Source organism: Solanum lycopersicum, chromosome 3, assembly GCF_036512215.1.
Source record: "Solanum lycopersicum chromosome 3, SLM_r2.1".
Lineage (NCBI taxonomy): Eukaryota > Viridiplantae > Streptophyta > Magnoliopsida > Solanales > Solanaceae > Solanum > Solanum lycopersicum.
Window position 1 is genome coordinate 52884045 of NC_090802.1, and position 17460 is coordinate 52901504.

The 17460-nt window shown below is 39.1% G+C and overlaps 3 protein-coding genes and 1 long non-coding RNA gene across 4 annotated transcripts; 1 reads left to right on the top strand and 3 right to left on the bottom strand.

Moving 5' to 3' along the window:
• Positions 1–32: 32 nt before the first annotated feature.
• Positions 33–1180, bottom strand: LOC138347272 (uncharacterized). The gene is made up of 2 exons (XR_011220045.1): positions 1042–1180; positions 33–756 (listed from the first exon to the last, which is right to left on the bottom strand). It is a non-coding gene; the product is annotated as an uncharacterized lncRNA (long non-coding RNA).
• Positions 286–4156, top strand: LOC138347270 (uncharacterized). Its single transcript, XM_069295125.1, has 3 exons — positions 286–377; positions 451–782; positions 871–4156. The coding sequence occupies exons 1-3, from the start codon at positions 362–364 to the stop codon at positions 1363–1365; spliced, it is 843 nt and encodes a 280-aa protein (XP_069151226.1). The 5' UTR covers positions 286–361; the 3' UTR covers positions 1366–4156.
• Positions 1633–4301, bottom strand: LOC138347271 (probable pterin-4-alpha-carbinolamine dehydratase, chloroplastic). The gene is made up of 3 exons (XM_069295126.1): positions 3849–4301; positions 2191–2386; positions 1633–1995 (listed from the first exon to the last, which is right to left on the bottom strand). Exons 1-3 carry the CDS (start codon positions 4191–4193, stop codon positions 1904–1906), a joined length of 633 nt encoding a protein of 210 aa, XP_069151227.1. The 5' UTR covers positions 4194–4301; the 3' UTR covers positions 1633–1903.
• A 6422-nt stretch (positions 4302–10723) lies between these two features.
• Positions 10724–16281, bottom strand: LOC138347659 (uncharacterized). Its single transcript, XM_069295962.1, has 5 exons — positions 14874–16281; positions 13972–14805; positions 12865–13029; positions 12274–12444; positions 10724–10781 (listed from the first exon to the last, which is right to left on the bottom strand). The coding sequence occupies exons 1-5, from the start codon at positions 15482–15484 to the stop codon at positions 10724–10726; spliced, it is 1839 nt and encodes a 612-aa protein (XP_069152063.1). The 5' UTR covers positions 15485–16281.
• Between the last annotated feature and the right edge of the window lie 1179 nt (positions 16282–17460).

The window sequence follows — 17460 nt, forward strand, 5'->3', positions numbered from 1 at the left end:
AATTGAGTAATTTAATTCAAAGTTCTAAAATATTTATAGGAAAAATAGATGAGTTTTATGATATAATTTTTTTAAATTATCATTTTCCATATTATTTTAAATACAAATAAAATCATAAAACTAATTAATTAAATTTTTTTTTGGGCGCCTAACTAACGTCTTTTCCGTCTAAATTGCAAAGCATCGTCTCTGTTGGCGAAAGTTTGCCACCGTTTCTTCTCTTTAAAAAACTCAACTCCGATGGCTTTTTCTCCTCACTATTTCTCTTCTTCTCCGTTGCATTGTAATTACAATTTCTTCGATAGTTTGCGTAAAATTTATCATTATCAGGGTTCCTCTGTCGAAGAATTGATTTGCAACCATGCCTCCCAAACGATGTTCGTTTCAATTTATTCATTTTTTTGTTGGTCAATTTAACAGAGTGGTAACATGTTTTTGAATTTGGTGCAGCGGTTCGTATTGATGCAAAGAATAAGAGAAAGATGGAAGAAATGAAAGAGGAACCTTCTTCTGTAGCAGTATCGCAGCAGAAAAGAACAACGCCCGCGAATCGATTGCCCCTCAAGCCTTCCCTCCAGAAATTTTGTCCTACCCCGTCCTCCTTCAACTTCAACACCCAGCAGCAGATGCAGCCCCTTACCGAACCTGAAAATGTGGAAGTACTTTTGAAGAGGCCCTTCACTTCCTTCACCGCCTTATTAACTGAAGAAGATGATGACTCTGTCGTCCCTGGATCTATCAGACACATGTATGATTCTGTTGATCAAGTTATCGAATCACATGTAGGTTATAACCTTATTCGTTTATTTCTATTATTTTGAACAAAAAAAGATATATTTACTGAAGATTGATTGATGTGATGCAATGCAGAGTGGTCAAGTGAAAAACATGTTGATTGATATTTACATGAGACACTTCAATAGTATTTCAAGCGCGGCAAACAGGGAAGCAGAGAAAAAATTGGTAGAGAAAGAGGAAGAATTAAGGCAGGCGAAGATGAGGATAATGGAATTGGAGAATAAGGTAAACTTGTTAACTAACCATTGCCGAAAGCTGCAAAACAAAGTTGCGAGTCTTGATGTGAGGTGTGCAGTGCTGGACTCTCGTCTTTACGCGGCGTATCACTTAGAGGCACAAATGAAGCAGGAGTCGGTTGAGTCCTCTCATGTTGATCCTCATGTGGTGGAGCTCCCACCACCAACTATGGTGGAGCCACCACCAAGTGTGGGCGGTAACTGTTATGCATGCCGCAAAAATGCCGCTTCTATTATTTGGCCTTGTGGCCATTTTCGTGTCTGTGCAACATGTGCTTCTCATCTCCGTGCTTGCCCTGATTGCCATACTCCCAAGAATACTGTAGGCTAGAAATTATTAGTATAAAGAGAAAAACAGAGTATTCTTTTTGTTGTTCTTTCACATTTATAGTAATTTTTGTGTATGTAATAGTGTACTTATTTTGCTACTACTATGTGTTCTGGAGGATTGAAGATAAATATATATGTTTTGTTTCAGAGTTATGGTGGAGAATTATCATCTTTTATAGTATCAGTTATTCTCTCCTTTTCTTTTTTTCATTCTGTATTCAATATCTACGTTGAATCTGATTCGACTAATTACAACATGTAAACGTTATTTAGAAAAAATAATTACCTTTTACATTAAAATAATAAACAAAAATTAAATACATGATATGAGGATTGTTATACCTTGGGATTTGAATCCCATAGTTCAGAGGATTTGATAATAAAGGTGGCTTTGTTTAGAATCAATCATAAAACTAATACAGAATCATGCAGTAAAAATTCCCTTGCCATTGCTTATCAGACAAGGTTTTTATCACTGACGATAAGCGACTGCAATTCTGGAAACTGTATTTGGTGTGATTCGTAATGCTATTATCTGATCATGCCCAGACTCTTTTTCTTGGTACGAGGTCCGATGTCTTTACTTGATCTATTTTAGCAGCTATGATGAAATCATTCATGCTCAAACCTCCTGCAATTAGAATGTACCACTATGATCATTAAAGAATTCCAACACAAGTAAAAGAGATTGAGAATAAATGAACTTAATTTGCCAAGTGTTTTACCCAATCTTGCTGTAAGTCAGTACAGTTATCACATAGAACGCGCTACAGATGAATTCTTAAATAATGCTAGAGGAAAGGAGTGACTGAGGAAGCGTACTCACCAATCGAAGGAGTCCACAGCTCAGCATGAACTTGATTAGACTGTTGTAATTGATGAAGAGTGGGGAGGTGCCCTGTGCCTTCCACCACCTTGCCTATTCTATTGATTAGTTCAACCCCACAATCAAAGTCTTTTAATTTCCATGTGCATTGTAGTTTAAGCACCCCATCTTCATTTGCTATTCTCCAGCCAACAACCTGCAACCATATGGGATCAGTGAACAATTGAAGAACGAATTTGGAGCAATAACTTGCATGCTTTTCGTTTATGGACAACAGTGTGTGCTATTTTATCCAATTCAAACCTAATAAAGATCTTAGATTTTACTTATTAAACCACAGATTTCAACAGTGGCTGAGTTAGATTTTTGTTAAGATGATTCGAAATATGAAAGGTAAACTCACTAAGAAGACATAGAGGGTTCAACGTCGCATAAAAAAATAATTTCAATCATACATAAATAGTGTATTTTCTATCGAAGGGGGGTCGGCACTACCTGGCTCCGTCCTTGGTTCTTTTCCTATATAACCAGGTTTACGTGAAGGCTGAACCCAACATTACAGTAATTCACGCAGCCAAACCACGGAGAGTGATTGATCTATTATTACCTTCTGAATTTCCACCTTCCTAGTAATTAAAGGATATTCTGTTAGGACTAGGTGATTCTTCCCACTGTCCTAGCCTTGGTGGACAGAGTTACCTAATACCTTGCTGGTGGTAGGTGACAAATATCCCGTGTGGAATTATCAAGGTCGACCTCACGGTCATAAAAAAAGGTATTCTATTAGAAGAAAAATAACAGGAGCTTGGCTTTAGCTTGTCACGTTATTAATTTTTTCCAATTTCTAGAATTTCCAGGGGAAAGCATGCTTCTCCAGTCCTGGCCCCTGGCTAAATGATTTGCAAATTTGAAATTCTTGGCGTGAATCTTATAAATCGCCACACTTCCAAAATTCTAGCTATGGAACAAGAAGGGATATACTAAGGCTACATTCATATCTCTCAATTGATAGTCATTGATTGTCGAACAGAGCATAACCTTGTGAAGTCACCCAAGAGCAAGCACGGAATATTCTACTGATGAACTTCAACATAAAGACTTCCTTCACCCGCATACAACAAATAATTTTATTTTACCCAAATTAAACAACTTTCAACAATTCAAGTGGATTAAGCATTCCACTATGAAAGAAATCATCCCGTCAAATCAAATAGTATTAGATAAAAATAAAATGGTCCGCTGTTTCAATTCATTGTGTTTTACTTATTTATTAGTTTGTGTTGTTAAATTTTTAACGTCAACATCCTAAGTTATTTTTTCGAAGTGTTTATAAAGTATAGTAATGTATCCACATTTGGATGAAGGTACTCTTTGGATTATTTTTACCATCATTTGACTGAAGTAACTTGTTCCCGACCAAAAGATAGGACCACACGATTAAAAGGTCTATTTTATTTTACTAAACTTCATATCTAGTCAAACTAAACGGGAAAGAGTAGTATGTATTCTACGTGGCCTATATTTCGATTCAATCAACAAACTAACTACAGACAAGATGAAGAATATACTGAGAAGAGGCATAAATACAAGGACAGAAACGAAAGGGTGCGTTCAATTAGGGTTTTCAAGGGATGGGATGAGTAATTGGTACATCTAACCTTGAATAAAAGCTGTTTAGCTTCAAATTCGGACAAGGGAGTCTGATTGGGTGAGATATCAGTGCATTCCTGATTAGCAAGGGACAAAGCAGAGGCAGCTGGGATGAGAATTTTGTGCTCCGTGTCAGGATTACCCAAAACCTTTTCACCAAATTTACTCTCCACTTCAGCTGGAAATGGGTCTCTGGCCCCAAAATCACCTAATAAGTTAGTATTGCAACGTATTCTTGTGCAAATTCGAGATTGACTGGTCTGGAGATTGGGAGTAACAAAGTTAGGTTTGCGTAAAGGGAGAGAAGAAACTGAAATTGGTGGAGAAAAAGAAAGATGAGTTGCAGCAGCCATCTGAGAAAGAGAAGAGGAGTTCACTGCTCTGCTCTGCTCTGCTCTTATTAGAGAGGATATGTGTGGTGATTTTATCTAGAACCGGTCGGTCTGAAAATTATTATCCGGTTCACAAGACTTAAGTGGTTTAGTTCCATATTTCCTGTCCTACGTGGTAAATTGTAGGCCGTATGTCTACCTGGACAACCACAGATTGCAGGCCAGATGAAATATTACAATTAGTCATCAACGTTATTTATTACTCTATTTATTTTATCATAATTTATTTGATAAATAGAATTTCAAGACTAATTTAATTTTTTTACATAGTTTTTTCGAGGAAAATTTATGCGATTAAGTAAATTTATACTACTTAATTACTTATCATAGTTATAATGATCACTCACAACTAACATTATATATTAATTATGTGGGCTGATTTTGAGTTTGTATAATTAGTCATATTTGTATATGTATAGTTCGTCAGAATATATGATTACATATGTATAATATACCATTATCTAATCAATGTACATATACAATTCATCTCTCTCCCACTCTCCCCACTCTCTTGCTCGCATCTCTCCTCCCTATCCCAATCTCACTCGCCTCTCTCCTCTCTCTCTCTCTCTCTCTTCCAATTTCGCTTACTTTTTATACAAATGCATATGTAAAATATACAATTATCTAACCAATATACATATACATTTCACTCTCTCCCAATCTCTCTCGCCTCTCTCCTTCCTCTCCTAATTTCGCTCGCCTCTCTCCTTCCTCTCCCAATTTCGCTCGCCTCTCTCCTCTCTCTCCCAATATCGCTTGTCATATATACAAATACATATGTATAATATACAATTATCTTACCAATATACATATACAATTCACCTATCTCACACTTTTTGCTCTCTCTCCCAGTCTCGCTCGCCTCTCTCCTCCCTATAACATGTAGCTACGAATTGTAATTATCAAACTATAGCTATGGAGATTAATTAGGCTATTTTAGTGGCTATATGTGAAAGTTCCCCCCTTTTTAAAATAATTAAGTTGTAAATTATTGTGGCCTATTAAATTTACATAATTTTAAAATAATATATTATTCTCTTGGCTCCAACTTGTGTGAAACAAATGCAATTTAGAGAGTCGGTCAATTTTCTTATATGGTTTTGAAATTTTTTAAGTCGTGATTTGTAGTATTTTACGAAAAAAAATTATAATTTTTTTAGATTTCTTACTGTAATGACCCTTATTGTCATTTTTAGTGTTTTATCTTCTGTACATCGTTTAGAGCGTTCATATAGCGATTCCAAGTCATTTATGACTTGCTGGGACTGACAGATCGGTCACCTGGTCATTCGTTTGGTTATTGTGTGAGTTTTAGTATTTTTGGAGCTTATGAACCTTGAACGGTCATTCTCGATCAAAAGTTCAAGAAGATGACATCAGAATCCAATTCTGACGATTCCATCAGTTCCGGAAGGGTCATTTTAGTCTAGTATCATTGTCGACATGACTCCCAAAGTTTTCAGTGTGAGTTGGTGGGATTAGGCGTTTTAACTTTAAGTTTAAAGGCTAAGTTTGACTTTAGTCAACATTCTGAGTAAACGCGCTCGGATGAGAATTCCGTCAGCGCGGTTAGCTCCGGAATGTTGAGTTTGGTCTAGTTTGACCCTTCTTTCGGGTTTTGAGGTTTTTGATATTTTTTCGAGCCCTTTTGTGGTTTTTGACTTAAAATGGCCAATGGAAGTGGGACCCACATTTTATCGAGATGACTTCTGATGAAAATTTCGACTGCGCCTTTGAGTCCGGAATGTCGACTTTGGTAGGGTAGAATATCTAATTTATTTTTATCAGGTTCCGAACGAATTCCGAGCACCCGTCGGAGACTTTAAAGAAAGTAGGCAAAGCTGAATCTGGTGCAGCCCCTATAAAAACCCAACTTTCAGCTTTGTATCTTACTTTAGAATCTTGATATCTTGAGCTATACAACTCCAAATTGGGCGATTCAAAAGGCTAAGTTGTGAGATTTTTCGAGGGCAACGCATTGGTGAGCTTGGAATCTGATTTGAGGACCCGATTTGAGGTAAATTTTGGGTTTTAACTGCTGTCTAGCTCATTTTCGAGCACAAGTTTTGAGAAATTTTAGAAGGTGATTTCTTGGCCATTTTAGGTCCGAATCAAGTGATTCAAGAGCTTATATTGTGTGGTTTTTCGTGAAGATCATCGTGGTGTGGTTGGTTTTGGCTGTTGGAGCTTCATTTTTGGTAAAATCTTTTAAGTAGCTGCTGCCATAGTTGCTGATTTTTAGCTTAGAATTTGGGTTCTTTTGTTGCATGTTCATGTTGGGACTGTTTTGAGTCCTGAATTATGCTCCATTATGGTATACAAGTTTCGAGAGTTATTTAGGACTTTTATTTGGGGTTAATTCGGGATTTCTCAACGCGGATCCCACTTTTTCCATTTTGACCATGAAATTGACCCGTCTACGTTTCTTGCGATTTTAGTGTATCAACGTTTCGAGGCCTTTTAGAAGGTAAAAGATCCGGGGAGTGAATTTTGGAGCGCGCGTGATGTGCGTTCAGGTAGGCTATGATTTCTCTTCTTAGATTGAACTCGAACATGTGAATGCATATTGATTAGTTGGGATTTGGGTTGGGTAGTTATTGGATCATGCATAGGTGTTACAAATCATATTTTCGCCTTTTTTCTGAGAATTATCGGGTAACTGTGAGTATGTTTATTGTTATTAATTGACCTTCTTTGCTATATGAATTACTTGTATGTTTGAATACTGGTTGTCAGAAGTATGTTGGGCCTTAGTTTAGGTTTGACTAGGGTTTTCCTTAGAAATGCATGATTCAAAGTCGGTAGGACTTAGTTTAGCCCCGACGTCGCTCAGCCGGCTTAATCCTTGTAGACTGATGTAGCAGACTTGAGTCTGATAGTTGGGTATTTAGAAAGACGATGAGCTTGCTCTAGCGATTGTTACTCTTATTTCTTCGATGTTATGGCTTCTCGAGTTACGTCAGTGACAATGATTTCCGCTCCGTGATTCAAAGTTGAGTTTCTATTCGACTTTAAGGTCTTACATTGATTAGCTAAGTCTGGATGGTGTTCCATGGGTTTATATGATTACGGATAGATAAAGACTCTTTCAGCAGCTATATCGACATCTTTGTCAGGTATCCGGATTTAAGGTCCGTGTCACGACCGGAATCTAGACCCCAGACGAGACCGGCGTCGTTGACCTCTCAGAGGTCGCAGACAAGCCTGCTTACGTCATTCTTACTTTACATAGATTAATTTTAGCGGAAAATTTGAAATTTTTGATTCTTTAATCATACTTGCTGAACATTCTTAACATTTCGTAATCGTTCATCATCAACCATCTAACATTTAAGAGATAAGCAACTGAAAGAAATAATTCATTAAGTATTAATTGTATATCGGTCAAAATAGCACCAATACAAAGTTTGAACCAAAACAGGAAAGAAACGCTAGTGGAACATGTTCCGCTAGCTCAACTCTAAAACTACGCTAGAATGTAAAACAGTAGCATCCTCGAAAGCATGAGGACCTACCAAACTCCGGATGAATACTGATGTCCGGATAGCTGCAACAACGAACCTGTAGCTCTAGCGTCCACCTGTGCCTGCACCTAAAAATAGATGCTCGTATGGAATTAGTACACACTTGTACTAAGTATGAGTATATGCAAGTACACACCAGGGACATGCATGAGGAAGAATAGCTCTTTCCTAACAACATGATTTTTGGAAGTCAAGTCAGTGGACTTGCCAAATTGAGATTGGGAAAGTTATGCCATGAGAGTGACATGCATCATTATAATTATCGTATAGCACACAAAACATAACATATTCATATAACACATAACATATAACACATACTTTCTTTCATATTATTCATTCGTATACCATGAGACCTTATTATCATAGACTTAACTTTAAGACTTTCCAAAATGAGGGCTCAACATATGGGACCTCAACTAGGGAGCCTTCTTTAGCAAACACAGAGTCTGCTTCACTCATTCATTCGTATTTCATTTCAATTCATTCATAGGCCAGTGCGAACACCAGCTATACCTAGGATGTAGTTTAAGACTTTCATCGGGTTTGCTGTGCAATGATCAGGAATGACCTAATGTCATTACCTGAATCTAGCTCACCTCTTGATTATCCTATCCTAACACCTTCGGTATCATTCATTTCTTTATATGATTCATTTGAGGCTGGCCTCATTCATTCATTGGGAACTTTAACTTTAACCGACATAGATCATGTGAGCATCATGAAATCCAGTGTCTTCCCCACACCGAAAAGAGGTGGAATCACCGGCCAAAGCGATTCAAATAACATGCTAGCGTATATGGGAATTTAACCCCGCCAGATCCCTATAGTGGCAATATAGGTTCAAAGACTAGGAGATGTGTGGAGACCCATACCCGGCAAGCCGGACAGTCTCATCTCATGAGAATTACGTGAACCTCCGCCCTTCCCGAAAGAAGGCATCACCACTCATAGCTAGCCTATCGGTGCTCGGTATAAAGTTCCATTACATGCAACTCATACATCATAGAAGTTTGCTTCTAGTATGAAGACATCATAGCTCAATAGATGATTTCTCATCTCATCATTAGTATTAAGTGTTTTAAACTCAATATTTTTATTAGAGTATTCATAGAGACTGGTCTCTTCATTATCTTACACTCTCATTGGTGAGTATGTATCGGTAACATTTACTTAAGCTCATTTAAGATTGCTCTCATCATACGCATTAACCTCACATCATGATTGTCACCACATTCTTCATTTCATTACGTATATCTTAGGTTCACTTATTCTTGAACGTATGTTAAACTTATATATCTATACATACAAGCCATGAGGCTTCATTTATAGTTCGTTAAGTGAATTCTTGTTTTTCTAAGATTATGTATTACAAGACTTATGTATCTTGTATATATGCCAAGATCTTTGATTTTTGATCTACGTAGATGACATTATTCTTGAATATTTCACTCACGTATGACTTATGTATCAATACGGAGGTTTGGACACGAGAACCCAAATTTTGAATTATTTGGATATCATTTATATTTTTCATTGATTTTTGTTCTAATATTCATAAATTTAGAACTCTAAGTTAAGTCTCAACATTTTCGTGAAATAATAAATTTTCTATTTTAATTAGAATTCTAAATTAAATTTCAATCATTTACATGAAAGAATAATTTTCTAATTTAATTAGAATTCCAATTTAAATCTCAATATTTACATAAAAGAATTAATATTCTATTTTTAATTAAAATTCTAAATTAAATCTCAATGTTTACATAAGAGAATTAATTTTCCAACTTTAATTAGAATTTTAATTTACTATTATTATTATTTTTAATTAAATTCGCTTGAATAGGGAGGTTGTGGGTTCGAACCCCCACAGCCCCCTTATTTTTCCTCTCATTTTCGCTGAAGAGGAGGCTGTGAGGTGGTGGGTTCGAACCCCCACAGCCCCTCTATTTTTTTTTTTAATTCTTTGACATCCAAAAATTTCCAGATTCTTTTTAAACCTATTTCTATGTTTTTTGGAAATTTATTCCACTATTTTTTCTGCACTTTTTCATCAAGTTTCACATTAGTTCTTAGGGAGATTTCATGGTTCATTCACTTCACTATGCTTCATCAAAATGAACATCACATTGCACACCCATTTCACACATAAAATACATGATAAATAAACAACTTATATACCCCAAAACAATGCCTAAAACACTGCCCTATACACACCCATACATCAACTTTTTCCGGTCATATTCTGATGATCATTATCGCGATTTCCCGCACATAAACACACTCATATTTAATTTAAACACATCATTCATGCAAAAATCTAGCAGCACAACATACCCATCCTACAAATTCATTAGGGAGCTAAGGACAAGGACATACGAAGGGGAACAACCTTAGTTTCAAGAGTTTAAGAAACGTCCGAAAGAAAGTACTCTTGGAGAAAGAATTCCATGAGAGAAACTCATACCTTAATCGATGTTCAAACTTTAATGTTGCTGCCCGGAAAACTCCTCCAAACCACTCCCAATTCACTTCAAAGTATACCTCTCTTAGCCTTGACGTTTTGATTACTTTTTCTTTTGCTTAAAAAAATTTTTTGTGAGTTCTTCAAGCATGAAAATTATTGATATTTTGGCAGAAATAATGTGAGGAAGATGGAGAACGTGAGAGAGGGAGTTTAGAAGCGTGAGAGAGAGAGGGCTAATTGGATTAGGAGACTAATTCAAGAATTAGTCAAATAACATTAAAATAAATAAATACAAATCTGTTTTATTTATTTATTTATTTATTCATTTAAAACGTGAAAGGACAATTATGCCCTTAAATACCTATTTATTCTTATTTACATAATTCTCTTTTTTTTTTGAATCGTTACATTATCCCCCCCTTAGGAACATTCGTCCCCGAATGACACTACCATTTCACCTCATAATGCCAATGAGATCATAACTTAATTGCTATGTACAATCAGCCAATAGCAACAAATATGAAGAGATAAGGAACTATAGCCTTACGAGTAGGAAGCCTAACCTCAAGAGTTGAAAAGATTTGGATATCGGGATCTCATGTCGGCCTCAGCCTCCCACGTAGCACCCTCAACAAGATGGTTTCTCCACAATACCTTCACTGTGGCAATCTCCTTGTTCCTCAGCCGCTTGACCTGTCTGTCTAAGATCTCAACAGGTACTTCCTCATAGGACAAGTCTTCACCAACCCCCAAACCTTCTACAGGTAGGATTGATGCTGGATCACCTAGGCACTTCTTCAACATAGAGACATGAAAGACTGGATGAACAGAAGCTAGCTCCGCAGGCAATGCTAACTCATAGGCCACCTCACCCACGCGCTGTAGGATCTCATATGGCCCCACATACCTCGGACTAAGCTTCCCTTTTCTACCAAATCGCATCACACCTTTCATAGGCGATATCTTCAAGTAAACCTGGTCACCAACGTTAAATTCTAAGGGTCGCTTTCTGTTGTCTGCATATGACTTTTGTCGGCTGTAAGCGGTAGCCAACCTGTCTCTAATCATTCTAACTTTCTCCAAGGCCTCATGAATGATCTCTGGACCCAAAATAAATGACTCTCCAACCTCGAACCACCCAACTGGAGATCTACACCTCCTACCATACAATGCCTCAAATGGTGCCATCCCAATGCTGGAGTGGTAGCTATTATTATACGAGAACTCTATCAAAGGTAGATGGTCATCCCAATTACCTCTAAAGTCAATCACACACGCTCTCAACATGTCCTCCAATGTCTGAATAGTGCGCTCTGCCTGCCCATCTGTTTGAGGATGAAAGGCAGTGCTAAGTTTCACCTGCGTGCCTAAGCTTTTCTGGAAAGATCTCCAAAAATGCGAAGTAAACTGAGCTCCTCTATCTGAAATAATAGACAAAGGAATCCCATGCCATCTCACAATCTCATCAATGTAGAGTCTCGTGTAATCCTCGGCCCTGTAAGTGGACTTCACAGGGATAAAGTGGGCAGACTTAGTCAGTCTGTCCACAATAACCCATATAGAATCATGCTGCCTCCTAGTCCTCGGAAGACCAACAACGAAGTCCATATTAATGGCCTCCCATTTCCAAGTCGGAACCTCAACAATCTGAGTCAGACCACCAGGCTTAAGATGCTCTGCCTTAACCTGCTAACAATTAGGACACTTAGCCACATAGTCTGCAATATCCTTCTTCATGCCATTCCACCAATAAATCTGCTTAAGATCATGATACATTTTTGTGGAACCTGGATGTATGGAATATCTGGAACCATGGGCCTCTGTAACAATCTTGGTCCGTAAATCATCTACATCTGGTACGCACAACCGGTTCTGGTATCTAAGTATGCCATCATCTCCCAAAGCAAAAGACTCATTCATTTTTAACAACACTGAGTCCTTCATCTCCATCAACACAGGATCGAGATGCTGACCCTTCTTGACTTCCACTATCAGGGATGATTCAGAACTAGGGTGAACTGATACACCTCCACTAGTAGAGTCAACCAACCGTACACCCAGCCTGGCCAGTCTGTGTACCTCTTTCACTAGCTCCTTCTTCTCATCCTCAACGTGGGCTGTACTCCCCATGCTCATCCTGCTCAAAGCATCAGCCACAACATTAGCCTTACCTGGATGATAGTGCACATTCATGTCATAATCCTTCAACAGCTCCAACCATCTGCGTTGCCGTAGATTCAGCTCCCTCTGCGTGAACACGTACTGGAGACTCTTATGATCCGTGAACACATCCACGTGTACTCCATATAGATAATGCCTCCATAACTTCAACGCAAACACCACAGCTGCCAACTCCAAGTCATGAGTGGGATAATTCTTTTCATGAACCTTGAGCTGTCTGGAAGCATAAGCTATCACCTTACCAGCCTGCATAAGAACACATCCCAAACCGACCCTAGATGCATCGCAATAGACAGTGTAATTCTCGCCACTCTTAGGCAGAGTAAGCACCGGGGCTGAAGTGAGTCTGTCCTTGAGCTCCTGGAAACTCTTCTCACAAGTGTCCGTCCATTCAAACTTGGATTTCTTCTTTGTCAAGGTTGTAAGTGGGGCAGCAATGGAAGAAAATCCCTCCACGAACCTGCGGTAGTAACCAGCCAATCCCAGAAAGCTACGGATATCGGTGGGTGTAAGAGGCTTTGGCCATTTCTTAACTGCTTCAGTCTTTCTGGGGTCCACTTCTACACCTTGATCGGACACAACATGGCCCAGGAAGGTCACTGATCTCAGCCAGAATTCACACTTGCTGAATTTGGCATACAGCTGATGCTGTCTAAGTACCTGCAAGGTTAGTCTCAAATGCTGTTCATGCTCTTCCTTGGTCTTAGAGTAGATGAGAATGTCATCAATGAATACTATGACGAAAGAGTCAAGGTATTCACGGAAAACTCTGTTCATGAGGTCCATAAATGCAGCAGGTGCATTCGTGAGACCGAATGACATAACCAAGAACTCATAATGACCATAACGGGTACGAAAAGCTGTTTTTGGGACATCCCTATCCCTAACTCTAAGCTGATGATACCCTGAACGAAGATCAATCTTAGAGAAGAAACTAGACCCTTGGAGCTGATCGAACAAATCATCAATTCTGGGAAGTGGGTACTTATTCTTTATAGTGACTTTGTTGAGCTGCCGATAATCGATACACATTCTAAGGGTCCCATCCTTTTTCTTTACAAACAACACTGGAGCGCCCCAAGGGGATATGCTCGGCTGAATGAAACCCTTATCCGTGAGATCTTTTAACTGCAGCTTCAACTCCTTGAGTTCTGCTGGAGCCATTCTATAAGGAGGAATTGAGATTGGTTTAGTATCAGGTTCTAAGTCGATACCAAAGTCAATCTCTCGAAGGGGAGGGACTCCAGGCAAATCTTCAGGAAACACATCTAGGAATTCATTTACTACAGGCACCGAGTCTATGGAAGGAACATCATGATCTAAATCATTAACACTCACTAGATGACATAATAACCCTTTGGCCATCATTTTATTGGCCTTAAGATTTGAAATCAAGGGGTTAGGACGAATCGGATTGTACCCCTCCCAGACTAACTCTTCTTCATTAGGGAAACGAAACCTCACCACTCTACTACGACAGTCCAAGCAAGCATAATGGCTGTGAAGCCAGTCCATGCCAAGAATAATATCAAAATCATGCATGGGTAACTCAATCAAGTTTGCACACATAGCCTTGCCACTCACAACTATTGGGCAATTCTTGTATACCCTTTCGGTTCTCACATTTTCTCCTAAAGGCGTACTAACCACTATAGGATCATGCAGAACTTCAGGTAGTATTTCAAAGGTAAGGGCAAGCAGAGGAGTTACAAAGGAAAGCGTAGACCCTGGATCAAGTAAAGCATAAACAGAAGTTGAGAATACTTGCAGCATACCTGTGACCACATCAGCGGACTTCTCCTGCTCCTCCCTACCTTTCAAGGCATAAAATCTGTTCCTCTTCGGAGGTTCGGCTGCTGCTGCATTATGTGGGGTAGGCCTGGGCTGAGCATTACCCCCAGCCTGACCTCTGTTCTGGGGACAGTCTATGACCATGTGTCCACTCTTACCACAACCGAAACAGGCATTAGTGCCCTGTCTACATTCTCCAAGGTGCATTCGGCCACACTTAGTACAAGTCTTCCTTGGACGCTGCATCTCACCTCCATTGCCCCTCTTGGGTTCGGGTCTGCCTCCTCTAGGCGTTGTATTTCTCTGAGGGTCAGAATTTCCAGCACTCTGTTGCCCCTTCTTGAATTTGGGCTGCTCGCGGACGCTAAAATTGTTTCTATGGCCTCCATGACTGGGACCTGCCTGATCTTGAGGCCTAGGCCTCCTAACATCACGTACACCTCTCCTCTTTCGGCTGTCCTCTACCTGCTGGACATGCATCATTAATCTAGAAAGGTCCATATTATCATGGAGCATCGCAGCCCGACAATCTTCCTCCAGGTCTCCATTGATTCCTGTGAGGAATCTGCTCATCTCCTCCCTGCTGGTAGAAACCAAGGGAGTAGCATACCTGGATGATTTCAACAAAGTTAAGTACTCTCATCATTCTTGTTATCAAATACTAAGGGAAGTACATACCTTGATAACTTCACAAACTTCAGGGAATACTCCCTGACAGTCATGGATCCTTGCTTGAGGTTGATGAACTCCTCAACCTTGGCCTCTTTCATCTCTCTAGGGAAGAACCTTTCCAAAAATGCTGTCTTGAACAGCTCCCAGGTGACTGGCACCCCTCCTAGGACACGGCTATCTCGCCACATTTTGCACCAAGTCTGTGCAACATCTTTGAGCTGGTAGGAAGCCAACTCAGCCTTCTCAATATAAGTGGCCCCCATGGCCACCAGTATCTTATGCAACTCGTCTATAAATTCCTGGGGATCTTCTGAAGTCTTAGCCCCTGTGAAAATTGGAGGATTCATCCTCGTGAAGTCTCGCAGTCTGTCAGCTATGCTGCGAGCCGGTGGGTTTTCCCTTAGAACATCCTGCCGGTTGACTTGGGCAGTCATAGCTTGGGCCTGCATCGTGATGGCCTGTGCCATCTGGGCTAGAGATGCCCTCACCTCCGCATCAGTCAACCCAGCTGGGTTCACTGGCATGGCCACTCCTTCAGCTGGAGCCTGGGGTGGATTCTGATTACCCCTAGCTGCTGCTGCTCCCGTCCTCAGACCCTTAGTTCCCCAGGTATTCATTCTCTGAAAACAGCAAGGTTGATGTTAGACACGTTCGTAACACCAAGAATTTAAACATTAGGAAGAGCACAATAAGATAAGAAGAAGGGAAGTCTTTCCTACGCATCATGCAGTCTCTAATCCAGGATAGTGGTGCACTTCACTACCATGACTTAGAAACTACTCAATGTGGTTGATGTGAACTCATTATTCGAGGAATTTAACCTAGCGCTTTGATACCAACTTTGTCACGACCGGAATCTAGACCCCAGACGAGACCGGCGTCGTTGACCTCTCAGAGGTCGCAGACAAGCCTGCTTACGTCATTCTTACTTTACATAGATTAATTTTAGCGGAAAATTTGAAATTTTTGATTCTTTAATCATACTTGCTGAACATTCTTAACATTTCGTAATCGTTCATCATCAACCATCTAACATTTAAGAGATAAGCAACTGAAAGAAATAATTCATTAAGTATTAATTGTATATCGGCCAAAATAGCACCAATACAAAGTTTGAACCAAAACAGGAAAGAAACGCTAGTGGAACATGTTCCGCTAGCTCAACTCTAAAACTACGCTAGAATGTAAAACAGTAGCATCCTCGAAAGCATGAGGACCTACCAAACTCCGGATGAATACTGATGTCCGGATAGCTGCAACAACGAACCTGTAGCTCTAGCGTCCACCTGTGCCTGCACCTAAAAATAGATGTTCGTATGGAATTAGTACACACTTGTACTAAGTATGAGTATATGCAAGTACACACCAGGGACATGCATGAGGAAGAATAGCTCTTTCCTAACAACATGATTTTTGGAAGTCAAGTCAGTGGACTTGCCAAATTGAGATTGGGAAAGTTATGCCATGAGAGTGACATGCATCATTATAATTATCGTATAGCACACAAAACATAACATATTCATATAACACATAACATATAACACATACTTTCTTTCATATTATTCATTCGAGGCTGGCCTCATTCATTCATTGGGAACTTTAACTTTAACCGACATAGATCATGTGAGCATCATGAAATCCAGTGTCTTCCCCACACCGAAAAGAGGTGGAATCACCGGCCAAAGCGATTCAAATAACATGCTAGCGTATATGGGAATTTAACCCCGCCAGATCCCTATAGTGGCAATATAGGTTCAAAGACTAGGAGATGTGTGGAGACCCATACCCGGCAAGCCGGACAGTCTCATCTCATGAGAATTACGTGAACCTCCGCCCTTCCCGAAAGAAGGCATCACCACTCATAGCTAGCCTATCGGTGCTCGGTATAAAGTTCCATTACATGCAACTCATACATCATAGAAGTTTGCTTCTAGTATGAAGACATCATAGCTCAATAGATGATTTCTCATCTCATCATTAGTATTAAGTGTTTTAAACTCAATATTTTTATTAGAGTATTCATAGAGACTGGTCTCTTCATTATCTTACACTCTCATTGGTGAGTATGTATCGGTAACATTTACTTAAGCTCATTTAAGATTGCTCTCATCATACGCATTAACCTCACATCATGATTGTCACCACATTCTTCATTTCATTACGTATATCTTAGGTTCACTTATTCTTGAACGTATGTTAAACTTATATATCTATACATACAAGCCATGAGGCTTCATTTATAGTTCGTTAAGTGAATTCTTGTTTTTCTAAGATTATGTATTACAAGACTTATGTATCTTGTATATATGCCAAGATCTTTGATTTTTGATCTACGTAGATGACATTATTCTTGAATATTTCACTCACGTATGACTTATGTATCAATACGGAGGTTTGGACACGAGAACCCAAATTTTGAATTATTTGGATATCATTTATATTTTTCATTGATTTTTGTTCTAATATTCATAAATTTAGAACTCTAAGTTAAGTCTCAACATTTTCGTGAAATAATAAATTTTCTATTTTAATTAGAATTCTAAATTAAATTTCAATCATTTACATGAAAGAATAATTTTCTAATTTAATTAGA